The 17,636-nt window shown below is 36.1% G+C and overlaps 1 protein-coding gene across 1 annotated transcript; it reads right to left on the minus strand.

Annotated features, from left to right (window-relative positions):
* Positions 1-234: 234 nt before the first annotated feature.
* LOC139726659 (NXPE family member 3-like) lies at positions 235-17,282 on the minus strand. Its single transcript, XM_071637646.1, has 5 exons — positions 17,247-17,282; positions 13,765-14,263; positions 4,330-4,495; positions 3,034-3,092; positions 235-1,031 (listed from the first exon to the last, which is right to left on the minus strand). Exons 1-5 carry the CDS (start codon positions 17,280-17,282, stop codon positions 235-237), a joined length of 1,557 nt encoding a protein of 518 aa, XP_071493747.1.
* Positions 17,283-17,636: the final 354 nt, after the last annotated feature.

Consider the following 17,636-nt stretch of genomic DNA (forward strand, 5'->3'; position numbering starts at 1 on the left):
CCTTTTGACGCACCATAGCAAAAAAAGAAAAAAAAAAGGAAAAAAAAAGGGGGCCGTTGCCGTTACCGTGCTCGTTGTGCGGAGACCTTAATGCGCGTGCGCTAGCGCACGCACACACACACACACACACACCCATATCAGCATTTATGTATAATATATACATATATTATTTACAATGATATATTCATACATGTATGTAACATGACAGTGATATAAAGTATAAATTATATCATATTACGGACATATAAATGAGAGGAAGTTATCAGTGAGACTTCGAAGGACTTTGGGACTGGGATGTACGCCGTCTGGGAAATTTTGGCTGACGGTAACGTCCCAAGCGTCGATGAATCCCACGCGAGGATAATCCGCGAATATTTCTCTCATCTTTTCATCGATGGTCTTGATATACCACTCGCTATTTTGGAGAACATGAACAATATGGGCGTATTCTCTGGTATTAGCGCTCTTTATCACGACGAGCGTGTTCGGACTTTTGGCATGCAATCTCTTTATGGCTGCTTTGATATCTCTCATGCGACGTTCGTACATTTCCAGGGAATATATCGTAAAATGTGTTCCAATTGATAACAAAATGATCGTATGGTCATCAACTTCTAGGTCGTTTAGTCTGTTGACGACGTAATGAACTGGGTCCCTGCGCAAGAATTTTGACGGGCGCGCAGGATGACCGTGAAAGTTGAAAGTCATCGTGATATTGTTCTGCAAGTCTTTGGCAATCAATGGACCAACGATAGACTGAGTGGTATCTATCGGAATATTCCCTTTAAGGCTTGGGTGGGCTGACGTGAAAAATATGTAAAACTGCCTCGCTGTCGAATCTCCGAATATGCGGACGGATTTGTGGCTCAAGCACGCGAGGGTGGACTCAGCGTTGAATCTGCGAATTCGACATTGGTCCGAGTACCAGACGTCGTTATGAAAAAATCCAGATGGAATAGTGTTCTTAAGGTGCTGTCCAGGCTGGCAACCGGGGAGAGATTCTTCGTAACGAGTCAAATTATTTCTCCAATCTGGAAATTTGACGCAGAGAAAGAGAGGAAATAATGTAAACCGGAGAGTAAAAACAGATCACATATCGTACTCGCGAATATTTTACTCATAAATTATTTTTTATACTGTAACGTTAAATCAACATTTTGACGTTATGATTTCTTGACTTTAGTGTAATACATTTAAGAAATCATTATTCCAGGCACACGTTCTGGCATTACAAGCATGTGGGATTACTAAATGTCAGTTTTGAGACAGAAAAGACATCAGCACGCAAAGTTACCGAAACAGTAATAAATCGGTACAAGAAGTAGAATTCATGGCATAATTTACCATTTGAAAATGAAACAAAAACCAGCATTAGTGCTCCAAAATAGTTTGAAAATGTGAGTTAGAGCTGGAAACAAACAATGTAAAAATTTGAATCAGTATAGCCGATGTTAAAGTATTGTTAAATATACAAAATGAACAATAGTTATAATAAGAATGTTTCCAGACTAAACCGTCTACAGTTATGGTTTATGGTTTTCGATTTTTCCTTATATTTAAAGTTTTATTGCAAAAAATTTATATGGTAGGATGTTTTGTGATATAACTGATCTACACTTATGCATCAAATGTGATATCTTGAACATTTCTAAAATTACTGCTCCCAAAGGTAAACATCACCTTTAAGCTAGAGTTAGTTCTTTAATTTCATTTTGCGGAGGAAATAAGAAATTCCGTATCTTAAAAAGCATCCCCAAATTCTTATTTCACACCTGAGTACAATTTCATTTTTCATCTTTCTGCGTTTTTATAGATATGTTTGAGCAGTCATTATATTTTCCTAATGCCTGGTCACCTGTTCGCCCTCAACCAATCATTTGAGTATACAATATGCTTCATCATATTTTGCCTCGTGAATCCAAAAAAAAAAAAAAAAAAAAAAAAAAATATATATATATATATATATATATATATATATGTATATATACTATTCACCGAGGGGTAAAGCCCCATGCGTGAATAGTACTTTTGGAGGTAGCAAAGTCTATGATTTTGACCAGAAACTTTCAATAAGGCAGAGTATTAATTATTTTATATTTTGATCAAAAATTTAAAAGGGGAACATGTGAGGTGAGAAGTTGTGTGGTGGATGCGATGTTGTGGAAAGATCCAACACTGACCAAACGAAGCAGGGCACGATGTCAGAATTGCTTCATGACGTTAATATTGTTTTGGTTGAAATTTTATGCATTTTACAGAGTGACGGTACGAAGCAGTCTTCTGAGGTCAGAAGCATCATAATGTAAAGTGGGTGTCCGTTGCTCAAGTGGGTATATCATTGGCTTGGGGACTTGGTGGCGACCTGGCGGCCACTGACGTTGTGGAGACGTCTCGGCGACGTCTTGGCGGCGTCTCCGAGGAGTCGCGAGAAAATCGAACATGTTCGAGTTTGTTTGTTTGTTTGTTTTTCAACGACTTTTTCCAGTCTCCCACCTGGTCTCGGAGACGTCTCCACGACCGACGTGTCCTCGACATCTCCTTAGTTGTGGCCGAGCCTCGGAGACTATTTTTTTTTCCACGACGTCTCGAAGACGTCTCCGCGACCAGGAGCGACCTTCCGACGACGTCCTTGCTGCTTCCGGGCGAATAAGGTGTCACCTTGTTGGAGACATCACGGACGTCGGCCTGGAGTCGCCTTCTAGTTGAGAGAACAAGCCCCCCTTTTTTGTCCTCTTGAGCCGCACGAGTCGCGGCGACGAGACAGGCCTTCTTAAGGCACCGAACAAGAATTGTTACGTCTATGTTTACTTATTTCAATTTTATTTTGAAAATTATTGTGAAATTCATGAAAGGCTGGTCTCAGTTTATAAATATATACAGAAATGTGTGTGTGTGTGTGTGTGTGTGTGTGTGTGTGTGTGAATATGTGTTTACATTATGCTTAGTCTCATTTTTCTGAAAGAGAGAAGAGTAGTGTAGAAGAGTCGGTACATAAAACCGTCTGGCACATATTTCATGAAATATCATACACACCTGTCATATCACCGACTACCTTTACAACTACACGAGAACTCGTAAGCAGTTTCTTGTGTCTGCAAAAAACAAACAAACAAACAAACAAATTACATAGGGTAAAGCTAAATAACAAGGGAATACGGAAAGGCTGTATGATTTGGAATTGAGCGTCAAGTTCAAGATTTGCAGTCATTTTTGTACAAGTTTCCCGAGGTATTAAACTGCAACGTTTTTTTTTTTTTTTTCCAGACAGGAGTAGTTAGTATACACGTGTCGCAATTAATAGTATTGGAGATTGCAGTAACTTAAAGCAGATACGTGAGCACCTCCTAATATATGGCATGGCCGGCGCAGCCGTGGGGGCCGTGGGGGCTCGGGCCCCCACACTTTTTAAGCACCATACTTTTTTGCTTGTCAGCTGAAGAAACCCGGAAGTGGACGGGGAGAAGAGATGAGCCTTTTTTTTAAATTTTTTTTTTAATTTTTTGCTTGTTAGCTCATGAAACCCGGAAGTGGGCCCCCACACTTTTGAAAACACTGCGCCGGCCCTGTATGGGACCTTTGTGACAATGATGTTGGCCCGTGTATTATTACCATTACTTTCTATTACTTTCTATGTTAAACATACTGTATCTTTAATGAAATCAAGTCAGTACATATGTTTCTCAGGACAACACTGTTGTCATAACACACACATTCTCTGTGACGCATGCAATGATTGCATTCATTGCGAATAGGAATACAGCAGAATGAAATATTCATAGGGGCAGAGATATCAGCAAAATAAGCGGCAATATGGATTACTAGTACTGTATATTAATGATGATGATGATAATGATAATAATAATGTTACATTTATATCGCGCTGATATACGCGCTCAAGAGAAGATATACAATATGTATAGACCTATAGCTACAACAATGATTTAAGTAAAATAAAATACATTTCATTAAACATGTATGAAAATAGCAGTCAATCAGGGGATTTTAGCATACAATACTTTAGTCAGGATTTAAGGGATTCTGGTGATGACATATTTTGTGGAATTCTGGATCCTAATTCGCAAATTGTTCCAAAGTTTAGGGGCACATACAAAAAAAAAGTCAAATCGAGTGTGTATAAGTGCGGGGATTAGGAGCATAAGGGGATGAGTATCTTTACTTGACCGTAAATACGGGACGGAATCACTGTGCAATCATAACATATCAATAATCATTTCATTTCATTCAATTTATTTCTTTCCATATCCAAATAATACAAAATCATTGTAATATACTGAGTCACAATCAATACTGGGCTAAAAGAATACTTACGAGCTAAAATACTCTTGTTCTTTCAGTGTGATGGCACCCATGGTATATTTTGTTGACTTGGTGTTATCAGTGGTGTACAGTCTCCAATCCTCGCAGCTTAGACCAGGGTTCGACGGGCGGACACAGTACAACGGGTACCCGCTGCGCTCGTCTGTATAGTTACAAACTGGGCCCTGTACGATCAGCAACCATATACGAAGTGGTAGAAGAGTGATCACACACACGCACACACACACATGTATATATATATATATATATATATATATATATATATATATGTATAACTATATATATATATATGTATAACTATATATATATAATATATATATATATATATATATATATATGTATATATATATATGGATGAAAACGTTGAACGATGTACAATTGGCCATTTTCGGGCTTTGCGATATTCAAACCCTTGTAAAATTGTCACCTGTGGGTGTTTTTCATAGTTTTATGTATCATTTGGTAGGGGAGGGTTGTGCCTTTCAGAAAATATACACTTTGTATTGTTGTTACCGCATTTCCTTAAAAAATAATGCCTTAAAGCTGAACAAATTGACAAAAATACATATTTTATGAAAAAATCCCAGAATCAGACGTCGCAATTTTTGTTCTTATCCAATTCTACAGCTTTGTTTTTTCTTGTGAGTAAGCCCACATGCTCCAACTATTTAATCAAGTACTTCTGCCATGAACGTGTTTATTATTCATCTTATCAGGAACTTTTGAATTCACTCATGTCTGAAAAAGAACGTCTCTGAATGAATTATCTTTTCCTTGACGCAAAAACTCCAGGATGAATATGAAAATATGTAAGGCCATATTTATTTAGCGTATTATCCATACTACCATTCCATCAAAATTTGTGAGTGAGCTGTACAAAGTAATCGCGTGGTGGCTCATTAAAGCAAATTATACTGAATAACCATCAGAGATGTTCCATTGGTTAATGGTGTCATTAATGAAAGTTGATTATGCTTGAGATAAAAACTGGTGATCAGTACGTCAGTGTGAGCCAGGCGATTATGATGATTGGCAACAAGAGCAACATACTGTCCATAAAAATGAGTTCTGGTTGAAAATCCAAATTGGCAAACGTCTCTGATCAAAGCGAATGTCTCTGATTGAAAATCTCTAAAGGGATATTCCCTCATCTGACACGTACACACTGCATGATACTTTATTTGCGCGCTTATAGTACGCACTGACGCGCCATCTTGGAATCGAGTCGGCATAATTCAACAACGGAAATGCCCACAAATCCTGAAAATGTGAGTAATAACAAAAACTTTCCTGGTGTTTGTGTCGATTTATAACAGTTATCATTCCGTAGATTTGCCAATTAGTATCATCTGTGAAATTATGTATTTTAACCTTTAGATTATAAATAGATTAAAGAAGGATGGACAGTAAATATGTAAGATTCTACATGAAGATCAAAGACCGCACGTCTCTGAGCAAAATGAAAAACGTCTCTGATAATTACTGTTTCATGAAATAAAGACATCCATTCTACAAATTATGAGAACATTAAAGTAAAATTAGGTCTGGATGGGTGCGGTTAGTATTATAGGAACAAGAAGAACAAAGTTTACACGGGCGTGTTATAATATTAAGAAAAATGAAGCTTCGTGAAAGATGTTGAAAATATGTAGAAGAGTTTCAAATTTAAGGTTTTCTGTTGATTGAGCAAGTTTAAACACATTGCCTAGACAGAAACTGTGTTTTATGACTAGTAATAGGTCAGTAGTCTATAATTATAATGTAATGGTCACTTTGAATTACGTATTTTTTTTTTTGTGAGAGAAGCAGAAATGTAAGAAAAACAGGATTAGGTCAGGGACGTTCTCTGAACAAAATAAGATCTGTTCTCAAACCAATATTAATGACCCATCATGGCGAATTGGTGCCTACGTTTGAAGCACATAGGTTCCTCAATCCAAATATAATGCTAATATCTTGTAAAAATCAAACCCATTAAGTACTGATAAGCAAAGATGTTTACGTCAGAGACGTTATACGGGACGTTTTACATATTTTCAACTACTACAATTGGGAGTCGATCTTTCATTATTCCACAGTAGATGGCCCTCGTATACATACATTGTTCTAGGTAATTTGCGCAATCTAGAAACAATATTGATTTTATAATTTTGATCAGAGACGTTCATTTTGTGCGTACATTGCTCCAGTGCATGGTAAGTTAACTTTAATATCATTTTTACTCTATTTTTTTTTCTTACAGCAAGATGGGAAGACCGGATGGATTGTAAACACTCCGAATATCCTGTTTAGGATCTTTAGTCTCAGTCATGTTCATGGAGCCTACAAGTTCCAGACCACGGCCGTGGTGCTGGCAAGACCGGACGGATATCTGATTGGAGGTGCCATCTGTTTACACAATAATGACTTTCCCAACCCCGGTTTCAGCTGGTGTCGCAAGCGACACAGTCGATACTATGCACTGATTGAGGACATTGAATACCAAATGAAGGAGAAATTCAGTTCAATGTTATAATGCCTACTCCGTTTTTAATGCACGTCACTACGTTTGCTTTTGAGCCTGTGAAATTTGAGGCTTATACGCTAAGAAGTAAAGGTTCAAATAATTTGCACCCAATTTGAAACAATGGCAGGACACACTTGAACCCTTAATTATGTTTAATTGCACCCTTACTTAACTGCCTTTTTGATTTTTTGCCAATTTCTGCAATAAGGTTTTTGTACAGTGGATAAGAATATGCAAATGAGTGAGCTAACCATGTCATAACCTCTCCATTTTTCATTGATCGTGTACAAAAAATAACGAAAATTTAATGTTTCTGGCATTGAAATCTGAAACATAATGCTATTCGTGGTCGATTATATACCTTCGGAATAGTGTTCAGTTACATATATGCCCGCATTTAAGCCTGGGGCATAATTATGTTTGAATGAAAAACTGGAAATTTCAAAATATTATGTTCAAATGTTATGGCAAGTAGTGAGGGGATGACATAGCACATAGGTTCCTCAATCCAAATATAATGCTAATGTCTTGTAAAAATCAAACCCATTAAATACTGATAAGCAAAGATGTTTACGTCAGAGACGTTATACGGGACGTTTTACATATTTTCAACTACTACAATTGGGAATCGATCTTTCATTATTCCACAGTAGATGGCCCTCGTATACATACATTGTTCTAGGTAATTTGCGCAATCTAGAAACAATGTTGATTTTATAATTTAGATCAGAGACGTTCATTTTGTGCGTACATTGCTCCAGTGCATGGTAAGTTAACTTTAATATCATTTTTACTCTATTTTTTTTTCTTACAGCAAGATGGGAAGACCGGATGGATTGTAAACACTCCGAATATCCTGTTTAGGATCTTTAGTCTCAGTCATGTTCATGGAGCCTACAAGTTCCAGACCACGGCCGTGGTACTGGCAAGACCGGACGGATATCTGATTGGAGGTGCCATCTGTTTACACAATAATGACTTTCCCAACCCCGGTTTCAGGTGTCGCAAGCGACACAGTCGATACTATGCACTGATTGAGGACATTGAATACCAAATGAAGGAGAAATTCAGTTCAATGTTATAATGCCGACTCCGTTTTTAATGCACGTCACTACGTTTGCTTTTGAGCCTGTGAAATTTGAGGCTTATACGCTAAGAAGTAAAGGTTCAAATAATTTGCACCCAATTTGAAACAATGGCAGGACACACTTGAACCCTTAATTATGTTTAATTGCACCCTTACTTAACTGCCTTTTTGAATTTTTGCCAATTTCTGCAATAAGGTTTTTGTACAGTGGATAAGAATATGCAAATGAGTGAGCTAACCATGTCATAACCTCTCCATTTTCCATTGATCGTGTACAAAAAATAACGAAAATTTAATGTTTCTGGCATTGAAATCTGAAACATAATGCTATTCGTGGTCGATTATATACCTTCGGAATAGTGTTCAGTTACATATATACCCGGATTTAAGCCTGGGGCATAATTATGTTTGAATGAAAAACTGGAAATTTCAAAATATTATGTTCAAATGTTATGGCAAGTTGTGAGGGGATGACATGCTCATTTTGCCATTTGCAGATTCATAATGACCATTCAAAAACTGTTTACTGAAGAACTAGCGAAACTTCAAAATGTCACAACCTTCTCATTTTTGTGGAGCCCGTATGATTTTCTTTCTTATCAGCGAATAAATTTATACATTTGGGCTGAATTTCCCCTTGAATGAAGCTTTTTCCTTTGGAAGTAAGGTGAAATATTCTAGTGATATTTTTGAGGTTTGTAAGCCAAATACAGGAGAAAAGGAAAAATACTAACGTCTGTGATGAAACAAGAAAACGTCTATTAAGAATGTCCCTTACCTAGTCTCCACTATGAACACTATAATGCATCGCCTTTGAGTTGAAGGAAGAAGGATTAATAATCCCCTAACGATGTGACAGATAAAATGTGATATCGTTATGTTATCATTGTCAACCTCTTGAAAGAGGTTTTCAGTTCACTTTTCGTCAACAAACAGTTGCTATACCATACTGTCGATATTCTTTTGAGTTTGGTGTTGTGGCAAGTGCATTACATTGTTTACAATTTATATCTGCCATAGTATGAAAAAAGCGTAGCGAAATTTGATGCTTCTAGGATAAGCAAAGGTTAATTACAGCTTTCTGAGACGACATCATAACAGTGGCCCAGGTAAGGTCCCTAATGAAAATACAAACTGGCTTATACTCATACAATTATATTTTAGACTAAGGGGTCAAATTAGATTTGGACTACAATTGAAAGCAAACATATACAAAATTAATAGCGTGTGGGCACACCTGCATATACACCTGAAGGTAAAATGCAAAGTAGTGGTCATCATAAACAAAAACAATTCTCGACATTTAGGCCTAGGTAAATGATTTCTTAATGAATGTGGAATGTCCAGTTGCGAGCATCTTTTAAAATAGGGAGTTTGATGTTTAATTTTAGTGATAACTTACAGCCGAAACGTCCCTGATGGAAAAGCAAATGTCTCTGATATAAATGAGTAATTAGGTAAAGTAGTTGAAATTGCAAATTTTTCAGGTAATTTTGTTGTCTGTCATTAAAAGGTGTTGTAAGATCTGAATGATATATCAAGAACAGGCTTGTTGTTGATTTTTGGTGCAGAAATCGAAATTCCTCTTACAATTTGGAGATTCGTAGTTATAATCAATTAGTATGAAAAATAATTCAAGGTGAAATTACCATTCTGAATTGTTGACAAAAGATTAAAAGACATGTGTTTAATAAAGGAAAATGTTGTTTGCTCACAAAACTCTTAAATATGGATCAAAGGACATCATTTGTATTGCCTATGTCTGAGGAACGTCTATGAGCGAAACCAGAACGTCTCTGATCAAAGCATGGCTTACTTCCAGCGTCTGTATAGGGCTTTTATGGTGATTTGATCAAACGAAATGCACTAATTCATTATTAGTATCTACTGAACATTAACATTTAAACAAATGAGACCCCTGCTACATGTTTTGTTCAAATGAGATGAAAGTGAAGATAAGAATATGAAAATCTCTGCTTAAATGACAAAAACTCCACTTTGTCTTTAACTTCCATGTGTATTAGCTTTTGTAAACTTCACAGGAGGCAAACAATATTTTAGGAACAAATTAACACAGTCTTCGAAAGTATGAACAAGATTAAACTATCTTCATTTGAATGTTTTTTCACCCTTCATTTGAATTTTCACTAAAACGATGTTTATTTTAGTCAGAGACGTTCGCCATTATGTCACAGTTCTATTTAACCTTGAATAAAAACAACACCCTTGGAGATATCCCAGTATAATTGGGTTTACAAGAAAGCTGACAATAATGACATTTCACTGAGATGTATCTATATCAATGAGTCACATGTTTTAATTTTGACCCCTGATTTGCCCAATTGTACATCGTTCAACGTTTTCACCCATATACATATATATACAAATCAAATATCGGATAAAGTATCAAGTATAATCAATTAAGTGCATTATGTATATGATTTATATATGTATAATCATTGACAAACATTTACTTATAAACATATCTATGGGCCATTCTCCAAAAAAAAAAAAAAAGTGTGCAAAACTGCGATATTCGGGTCGCCAGCATGTTCGTACAGTTTAGATCGATATTTTGTCCCTTAGAAATCAAAATTTTTCAGTTCAATTCATCCGAGAGGGTTAGACCTGCAAAATAAATATTAATAAAGCTATTGAGACCCCCGGGATAATATTATAAGTACGATCCAAAGTTTGATGTAACCCTAAAAACCCCATGTCGCCAGAAGAGGACGTGCTCATATAACAAGTTCTTACTCACGTAACGTAGCATTTAAATCAAATCTTTTGTGCTTCATTCCATTGCCCCTCAAGTGCCTGAATGAAAAATATTACATATCAATGTGATAGTTTGATATTTCTCCAGGAGATCATTAATTTTATGTCGCCAAATCGCCATCAGATACGTTACCCTTTTCGAGACCCTTAGGAGAAGATCAAAGTAATGTCGCATAGCACTGTAATTTAATGTTTAAACAAAGTCAACTTCACGCATACATGGAACCATGATTTATTCATGGAATCTTTTGTTACAAAAAAAAATTATACTGATCCGAAGCCGTGGAAACCTAATGTTACGATGAGCTGATACCAGATACGTTACCTAAAATTTGCTAAATTTAGAAAAAAGTATGCTGTGATATGAAAGCAAAGCTCCGGTACTTGCTCACACAACAGAAATTGATCAAGAAAATTAATATTTTGTTTTAATAATAGTATGAGAATGGTAACGGCACATCAGATACGTTACCATCAAACGCGTCAGATACGTTACCAACAAAGAGGATATAGAACCTCTTTGGTTACCAATAAAATGTATCGTGCAGCAAAGTTTACCGCGACGCGCTTTTGTGCGCGGATTTAACCGGTTGACATCGTGCTCTATATTACGACTTGACAAGAAAACATGCAGTTCTAAAAGGAATTAAAAGTTTATTTAATGAAAAATCGGTTTTGAAGTGGCCGAGATGTCCAAATAAAGTAAAAGAAAGAGGTCCTGACAAAATGTGATGGCCGATCTACTTTTATTTGAACGTCTTCCTTTTTACTTTATTGTGGACATCGCAGCCATTTCTAAACCGATTTTCATCAAACTTTTCGTACTCTCTAAAAAAATCGAGTGAAAATTTTCACTCTAAAAAGAGTGAATACAAAAAACAGTGAATTTCTAGTGAAATTGGAGTGAATTTTGAGTGAAAATGATCATTTTCACTCATTTTGGAGTGACGTCAGGGATCACTCGAAGATTTTGGAGTGATCCCTGACGTCACTCCAAAATGAGTGAAAATGAGCATTTTCACTCAAAATTCACTCCAATTTCACTCGAAATTCACTCTTTCTTGTATTCACTCTTTTTAGAGTGAAAATTTTCACTCGATTTTTTTAAGAGAGTAAGTATAAGTGGATTTCAATTATCTTGCAAAAGCTTAAAAACTGAATCCTCATCTAAACCAGAACTATATTATCCCTTAGAATTATGGCATCTAATATACAAAAAGTGCCGTCAGATATACATTAGAAATGAATTTTATTTCTGTAAGTTCGTTGAGATTTTGTGTGTGTGTGTTAGCGTTTTGTACCACAATAAATTTTTGTCTGTAAAAATCCACTTAGGACTTTAAAGGGCTGAATTCTGGTACCCACCTTATGTTGTCAACTTCACAGCAAACGAGGCTACATGAACGCTCTATACCTTTGTTCATTATAATTTTGCATCTTGTCTACATAAAATGCGCTCAGTATTATGGTTAAAGTCAAAAGCACTTCCTTGGTTGCACAATGCTCTTAAAATGACCGTAGGATATGATGTCTAACGCTTTGCATCAGTTTTTTTTTTAATCACATAATTGAGTGATCTGGGTTTGATGTAAATCGGTAGTTAAATGTGTCAATAAACATACATGGTTTGTCTCGATTCGTCATACCTAATTCATTACAGACAGGAACAAAGGAAATAGAATTCGTGCGTATCATGTGCATAGAAATCTTTTCCAACTTCATTTTTACCGTCTTCCAGTAATTACAAAATTTCGGAACTATATCAGAAAAAAAAAAGATATTGTGGAGTTGTGTTTGTTTGGTTCTCGTACTGCACGTATTTCTCAAATACTTGTCGAAGGGTTATCTAATCTTCTACCTATGACGAAATCATTCTTTACGCTTAGAAGTGCGGTGTTTTAACGAAAAAAAGTCACGTTGTTATGTTCTTACAAATTAAAATGAATTTATTGGCATGATTGGTGCTGGGTCTGAAACGTATGCTAACGAAACTTTTGATGCGTCAGATACGTTACCACACACCGTTCTTCTTCCGAAAGGAATGTATTCAATCTGGCAGAGATGTTACCTGGCATTTGTTATTTATGAGAAGTGTAATACTTATCCACGAGGTTTCATACATAATTGATTGTTGATATAATCCAAATGTAGGTACAAAGTTAAATTATGGTAACATATTTCAAGTCGAAATATAAGTATTTTCTTGCTTTTTATTCAGCCTTCACCTTATAAATCAGGATAATTTTTATAACACATTAGATCACATCTGACTCCAAAATGTTTCCTTGATGTTTGTTCATGTTTAAGCTCGTAGTTTTACCTAAGCATCGCCATTTCAAAGCGAGAAATAGGCAGACAATCAACGATTTTCTAAGATGTTACCTCTGGTAACGTAGCTAACATATGGTATTACCATGTAAAACAGGACTCTGCGTTTGGAAATGTTTCTAGAAAAAATATGAGCTTTCAAAAATCACCCATTCATTGTTTTGTATTCCTACGGGATTAAACTTTCTGAATTGATAAAACATAAATGAAATCTTTGATGTTGAATTTTTGTCATTTGTACAACTGTAATTGAAACTTTTTCGGAGAATGGCCCTATGTCAACGAGTGTTATTGATAACTAGAAAAAGTAGAACACGGTCAGTCTTCTGGTAATCTGTTCATTTTGTAGTTAAAACAGTTGTTTACTCTTAGGTGCAGTAATCTTAAAAATGTTCGAGTTATCACATGACTGATGCGTATGTGTAGGTCAGTTGCATCACAAAACATCCTACCATACAAAAATTTCGCAAGAAATCCTAAAATATATGGAGATATCACTATTTTCTCACTAAACCATAACTGTAGACTGTTCATTCTAGAAACAATTATAATTATAACTATTGTTTGCATTTTGTTAGTTTAACGATACTTAACATTGATTATACTGATTAACATTTTTACATTAATTGTATCATTCCGTAACTCACATTTTAAAACTATTTTGAAGCGCTAAATTTTGGTTTTTGTTTCATCTGCAAATTGTAAATAATGCCTTTATTAACTATACTCGCCTCTCGTATGACCAGAGGAATGCACATGACGTCTTCAGTCAACTTTTTCGTGCCATTGCCAATCCCCAAGAACCTCCCGGCGAATACGACCCGCCCTGGCACGATATCTCGGATCCTCTCCAGCACATGCACGGCCTCCCTTGGGTGGACCAACCTGACAAACACCTGTACGTAACCGGGCCACTTGAGGGTGGCTTCTGCCAGGTATTGACCGTTTCCAAGGTAATTACTAACATCAAACCCGACTGAAGACTTGGTTGCCTTGGAGAATAGCTTGACCCGGAAGTAGTCCCCCTTGCTTGATTTGAGTTTGTTGTTCGTATCCCTCGCAGTTATTAAGATCCGAAGAGTGTCGTTGACGTTATAAGTTTCTTTTGGCTCTAGCACCTCAAATGTTGAAAGCGTAATACTGGTGTAACTGAAAACATCAGATTTAGAATCTTTACTCGTGCTGTTCGTGACTGTTGAAATGTTTTCGGCTGTTCTGCTGAAGACCTTTATAGGAGTAAAAAGAAAAACATAACAAGAAACAAAAACAAAAAACCAGGATATCATCATTAGACCAACGATATGTTTATATATATATATATATATATATATATATATGTGTGTGTGTGTGTGTGTGTGTGTGTAACACATTTGTATACTTGTATAGACTAAACTCAATCTCCTAAGGTCATCTATCCCCCACTAATCCAATCCAACTAAAAGCAGGATTCAGGAACACGTTTGTCTCAATTTACTTTGAAACTGCTGCCGAAGTTTTGGAAAAAAAAATGAAACCCACATAATCTTAATATGGAATTTTGTTGACGTAGGAGTCCGACAATGATTTGCTCTGTTTTCCTCAATTCTAAAAGGCGGCTGTAGAATCTAACCAGTAATGAATTCGTAAAAAAATTTCGTTAAAAACAGTCAACAAATTAAAAATTTCAACACCATTATCTGACAATTTAACAATAATTATTTCATTGTGTCGTAAATGTAAGAGTCGGGTTGGACTACGCTTCACATTCACGTTCTATCTGCCATAAAAATAGTAAGACGATAAGGTGATGACACGGTGAAGACTCACACTCACAATTTTCCCTCAGTATTTATCATTTTACTTTGAGATTACAGATTTACTTAAAACTCTACCAAAAGTGGGCACCAGATTGTATTTCAATTCTAAAAATGCAACAGCTCTTCACAACGCATCACAATTAGATATACCACGAGTAGCACTTGACATTGTTCTGTATCTCACTTGGATTGAAAAATGTATCAATATTCCCTCAAGGGTGTACACTAGATTGTTGAATTCCATATCTTAAAATGCAACTGCTCCCTCATGTCAGAGCCGAGGGGGGGGGGGGGGGGGGGTCATTATCCCGACCAGGTTCCAGACAAAAACATTACGCTACGCAGACAGAAATTCTCCCAAATCGATAGAAACGCTCTGCGACAATCACTGCTCCGGTGACATTTGCTCCTACGACAATATTTTTGCTCCGTCGCAGTTATTTCAGTGAAAAAACAAAATCTCACAAAAACAGGGAAAAAACCCAAACTCCCTGGATCGAATTGACGCCCAAAATGAACCTATGTGTACATGTCCATGTGCATTATAGTTTTCTCATTTCATATCACCTAATCCGTTTCCTTATGATGGTTAAGTTAATTCGTTCTTTCTTGAAAGTGTGTTGTGTTTATTGGCGCTGGCAATGCGCCCATTTTGCTGACGTATTTTGAAGGACGTATCGTTATTTCCCTTTGCACTACAATTGTACTAGTATTTGCTGTAATGTCTCGTAATTATCATTGCGTGTTGGTACTTTGTGATATGTTTGCTATAAGGTGTATAGCTCAAATAATCGTGTCATGACCAGTGATGACGGCTCTATCAAGTGTGTCGTATTTCTTGTGTCGGTAACAATGCGCCCATTTTCCTGCAGCATTTAAGACGTTTTGCTATGTACTATTAATTTGTTATATAACATAGTAGGTGTCTCGAAACTGCAGGCATGTAGTAGGTATTTTGTGATTTGTTTGCTAAGGTGTCTAGCTCAAATAATGGTAAAATGATGGTGGTGATAGCGATTCTGAATGTGTGGCACAGGAAAGAATTATATTTGAGGACGGATAGTAATTATGATTTACACATAAAGAGGTGACAAAAATAACAATTTAGACATTTACATTGTACACAAATGTTCATTTTCTCATTTTTTGTTCGAAAATTGTTCCAAAAATGAAAAAGCTCCCCCGTGTGGGAGGGAGATGCCCTCCGATATCTGATTATGCTATATAGGATTAGATTAACCCTAAAAAGGCCGGGGGGGGGGGGAGGGGCAGTGTCCCCCGCGACAATAAATCTGCATACCGTTTCTAGAGTCTAGAGATTTTGCGCGATTACCTCCAAATTTGGTTAATTTTTGTAAAACAAGATGACATCTTTCATTTGTATTATTCTATGGTGACAAAAAGTCAAAAGCTAAATTCTCACTTTAACCCTTTTTCCCATTTTGCAACCAAACTCTTCAATATGTTTATAAGTAATTCGTAGTCTACATAATTTTATATAATAGTCAAATAATATTATCAATAGTAGAACCAAACTCCAGGTATGGGCATCTATCATGCTATCAATACCAACAGTTTATTTGAAAAAAACACAAATTTTCGGGCATCCTGCCTTTGTCAATATAATGTGTGTGTTCTCTTTCATCTGTATTATTCTATGGTTGCAAAAAGTTAAAAGCTGAATTTTTACCTTAACCAATACTATACCCTCCCTTTTTCCCATTTTGCAACCAGACTCTTCATACATATGTTTGTAAGTAATTCGTAGTCCACATATAATAGTCAAACAATATCATAAATAGTAGAACCAAACTCCAGGTATGGGCAGCTATCATGCTATCAATACCAACAGTTTATTTGAAAAAAAAAAACACATTTTCGGGCACCCTGCCTTTGTCAATGTAATGTATGTGTTCTCTTTCATCTGTATTATTCAATGGTTACAAAAAGTTAAAAGCTGAATTTTCACCTTAACCAATACTATACCCTCCCTTTTTCCCATTTTGCAACCAAACTCTTCATACGTATGTTTATAAGTAATTCGTAGACCACATATAATAGTCAAACAATATTATCAAGGTAGAACCGAACTCCAGGTATTATGGGCATCTATCATGCTGTCAAGACCAACACTTTATTTGAAGAACACACAAATTTTCGGGCACCCTGCCTTTGTCAATATAATGTGTGTGTTATTTAAATAAACTATTGGTATACTGACAGCATACATGTCCACTTCCGGAGAGATCTGTTCTAGTGTTGATAACATAACGTATATCTGGAATACGTGGTGTCTTCTGCTGTATGTTGTATGTTTCATCTTTTCAGGTTTGATCATGTAGAGATATATTCATTTGAAGTGATTGAACTTATGTATCTTAATTGATGACGTTTATGATTTTTTTTTTCTTACGCGCACTCCCGCTTTCCCTTTCACCCCCACCCTCATTTCTGCCTCTGTAATCCATATCAGTACCTCTGTCCTTCTTCCCTTCCTCACTTCCTCTCGAGTCCATATCCTGGCTAAATATGATGTGTTCATAATGGAAATGCTTTTTGTAATTTTATGATTATTTTATCTGTCTATGTGTTATAATTTTTTGTAACATCGTGCAATTCAGTCTCTGACTGCAATGCGATTGAAATAAAACCATTATTGAATTGAATTGAACTGGACTTAATTGAATTCATTATATCTGCACGAAATCAGACATACATTTGAGAAAAAAGAAAAATCCAACGTGACAAAGGAACCGGAATCTAATCTTTGGTCGTGTTTCCCATCTAAGAATCAGATTGCGTG

The sequence above is a fragment of the Diadema antillarum genome, unplaced genomic scaffold (assembly GCF_040938485.1).
Source record: "Diadema antillarum isolate AM-2024a unplaced genomic scaffold, OU_Dant_1.0 seq00000094_RagTag, whole genome shotgun sequence".
NCBI classification, from domain to species: domain Eukaryota; kingdom Metazoa; phylum Echinodermata; class Echinoidea; order Diadematoida; family Diadematidae; genus Diadema; species Diadema antillarum.

Excerpts from the sequence above, each read along its gene's own strand:
- LOC139726659 (XM_071637646.1), bottom strand. The coding sequence starts at position 17,282 with ATGAGGGTGGGGGTGAAAGGGAAAGCGGGAGTGCGC. Across the intron at positions 14,264-17,246 it reads AAGGGAAAGCGGGAGTGCGC|GTCTTCAGCAGAACAGCCGA; the intron begins GTAAGAAAAAAA and ends ACTCCTATAAAG. Across the intron at positions 4,496-13,764 it reads TCTGGTCATACGAGAGGCGA|TTTGTAACTATACAGACGAG; the intron begins GTATAGTTAATA and ends TACAGGGCCCAG.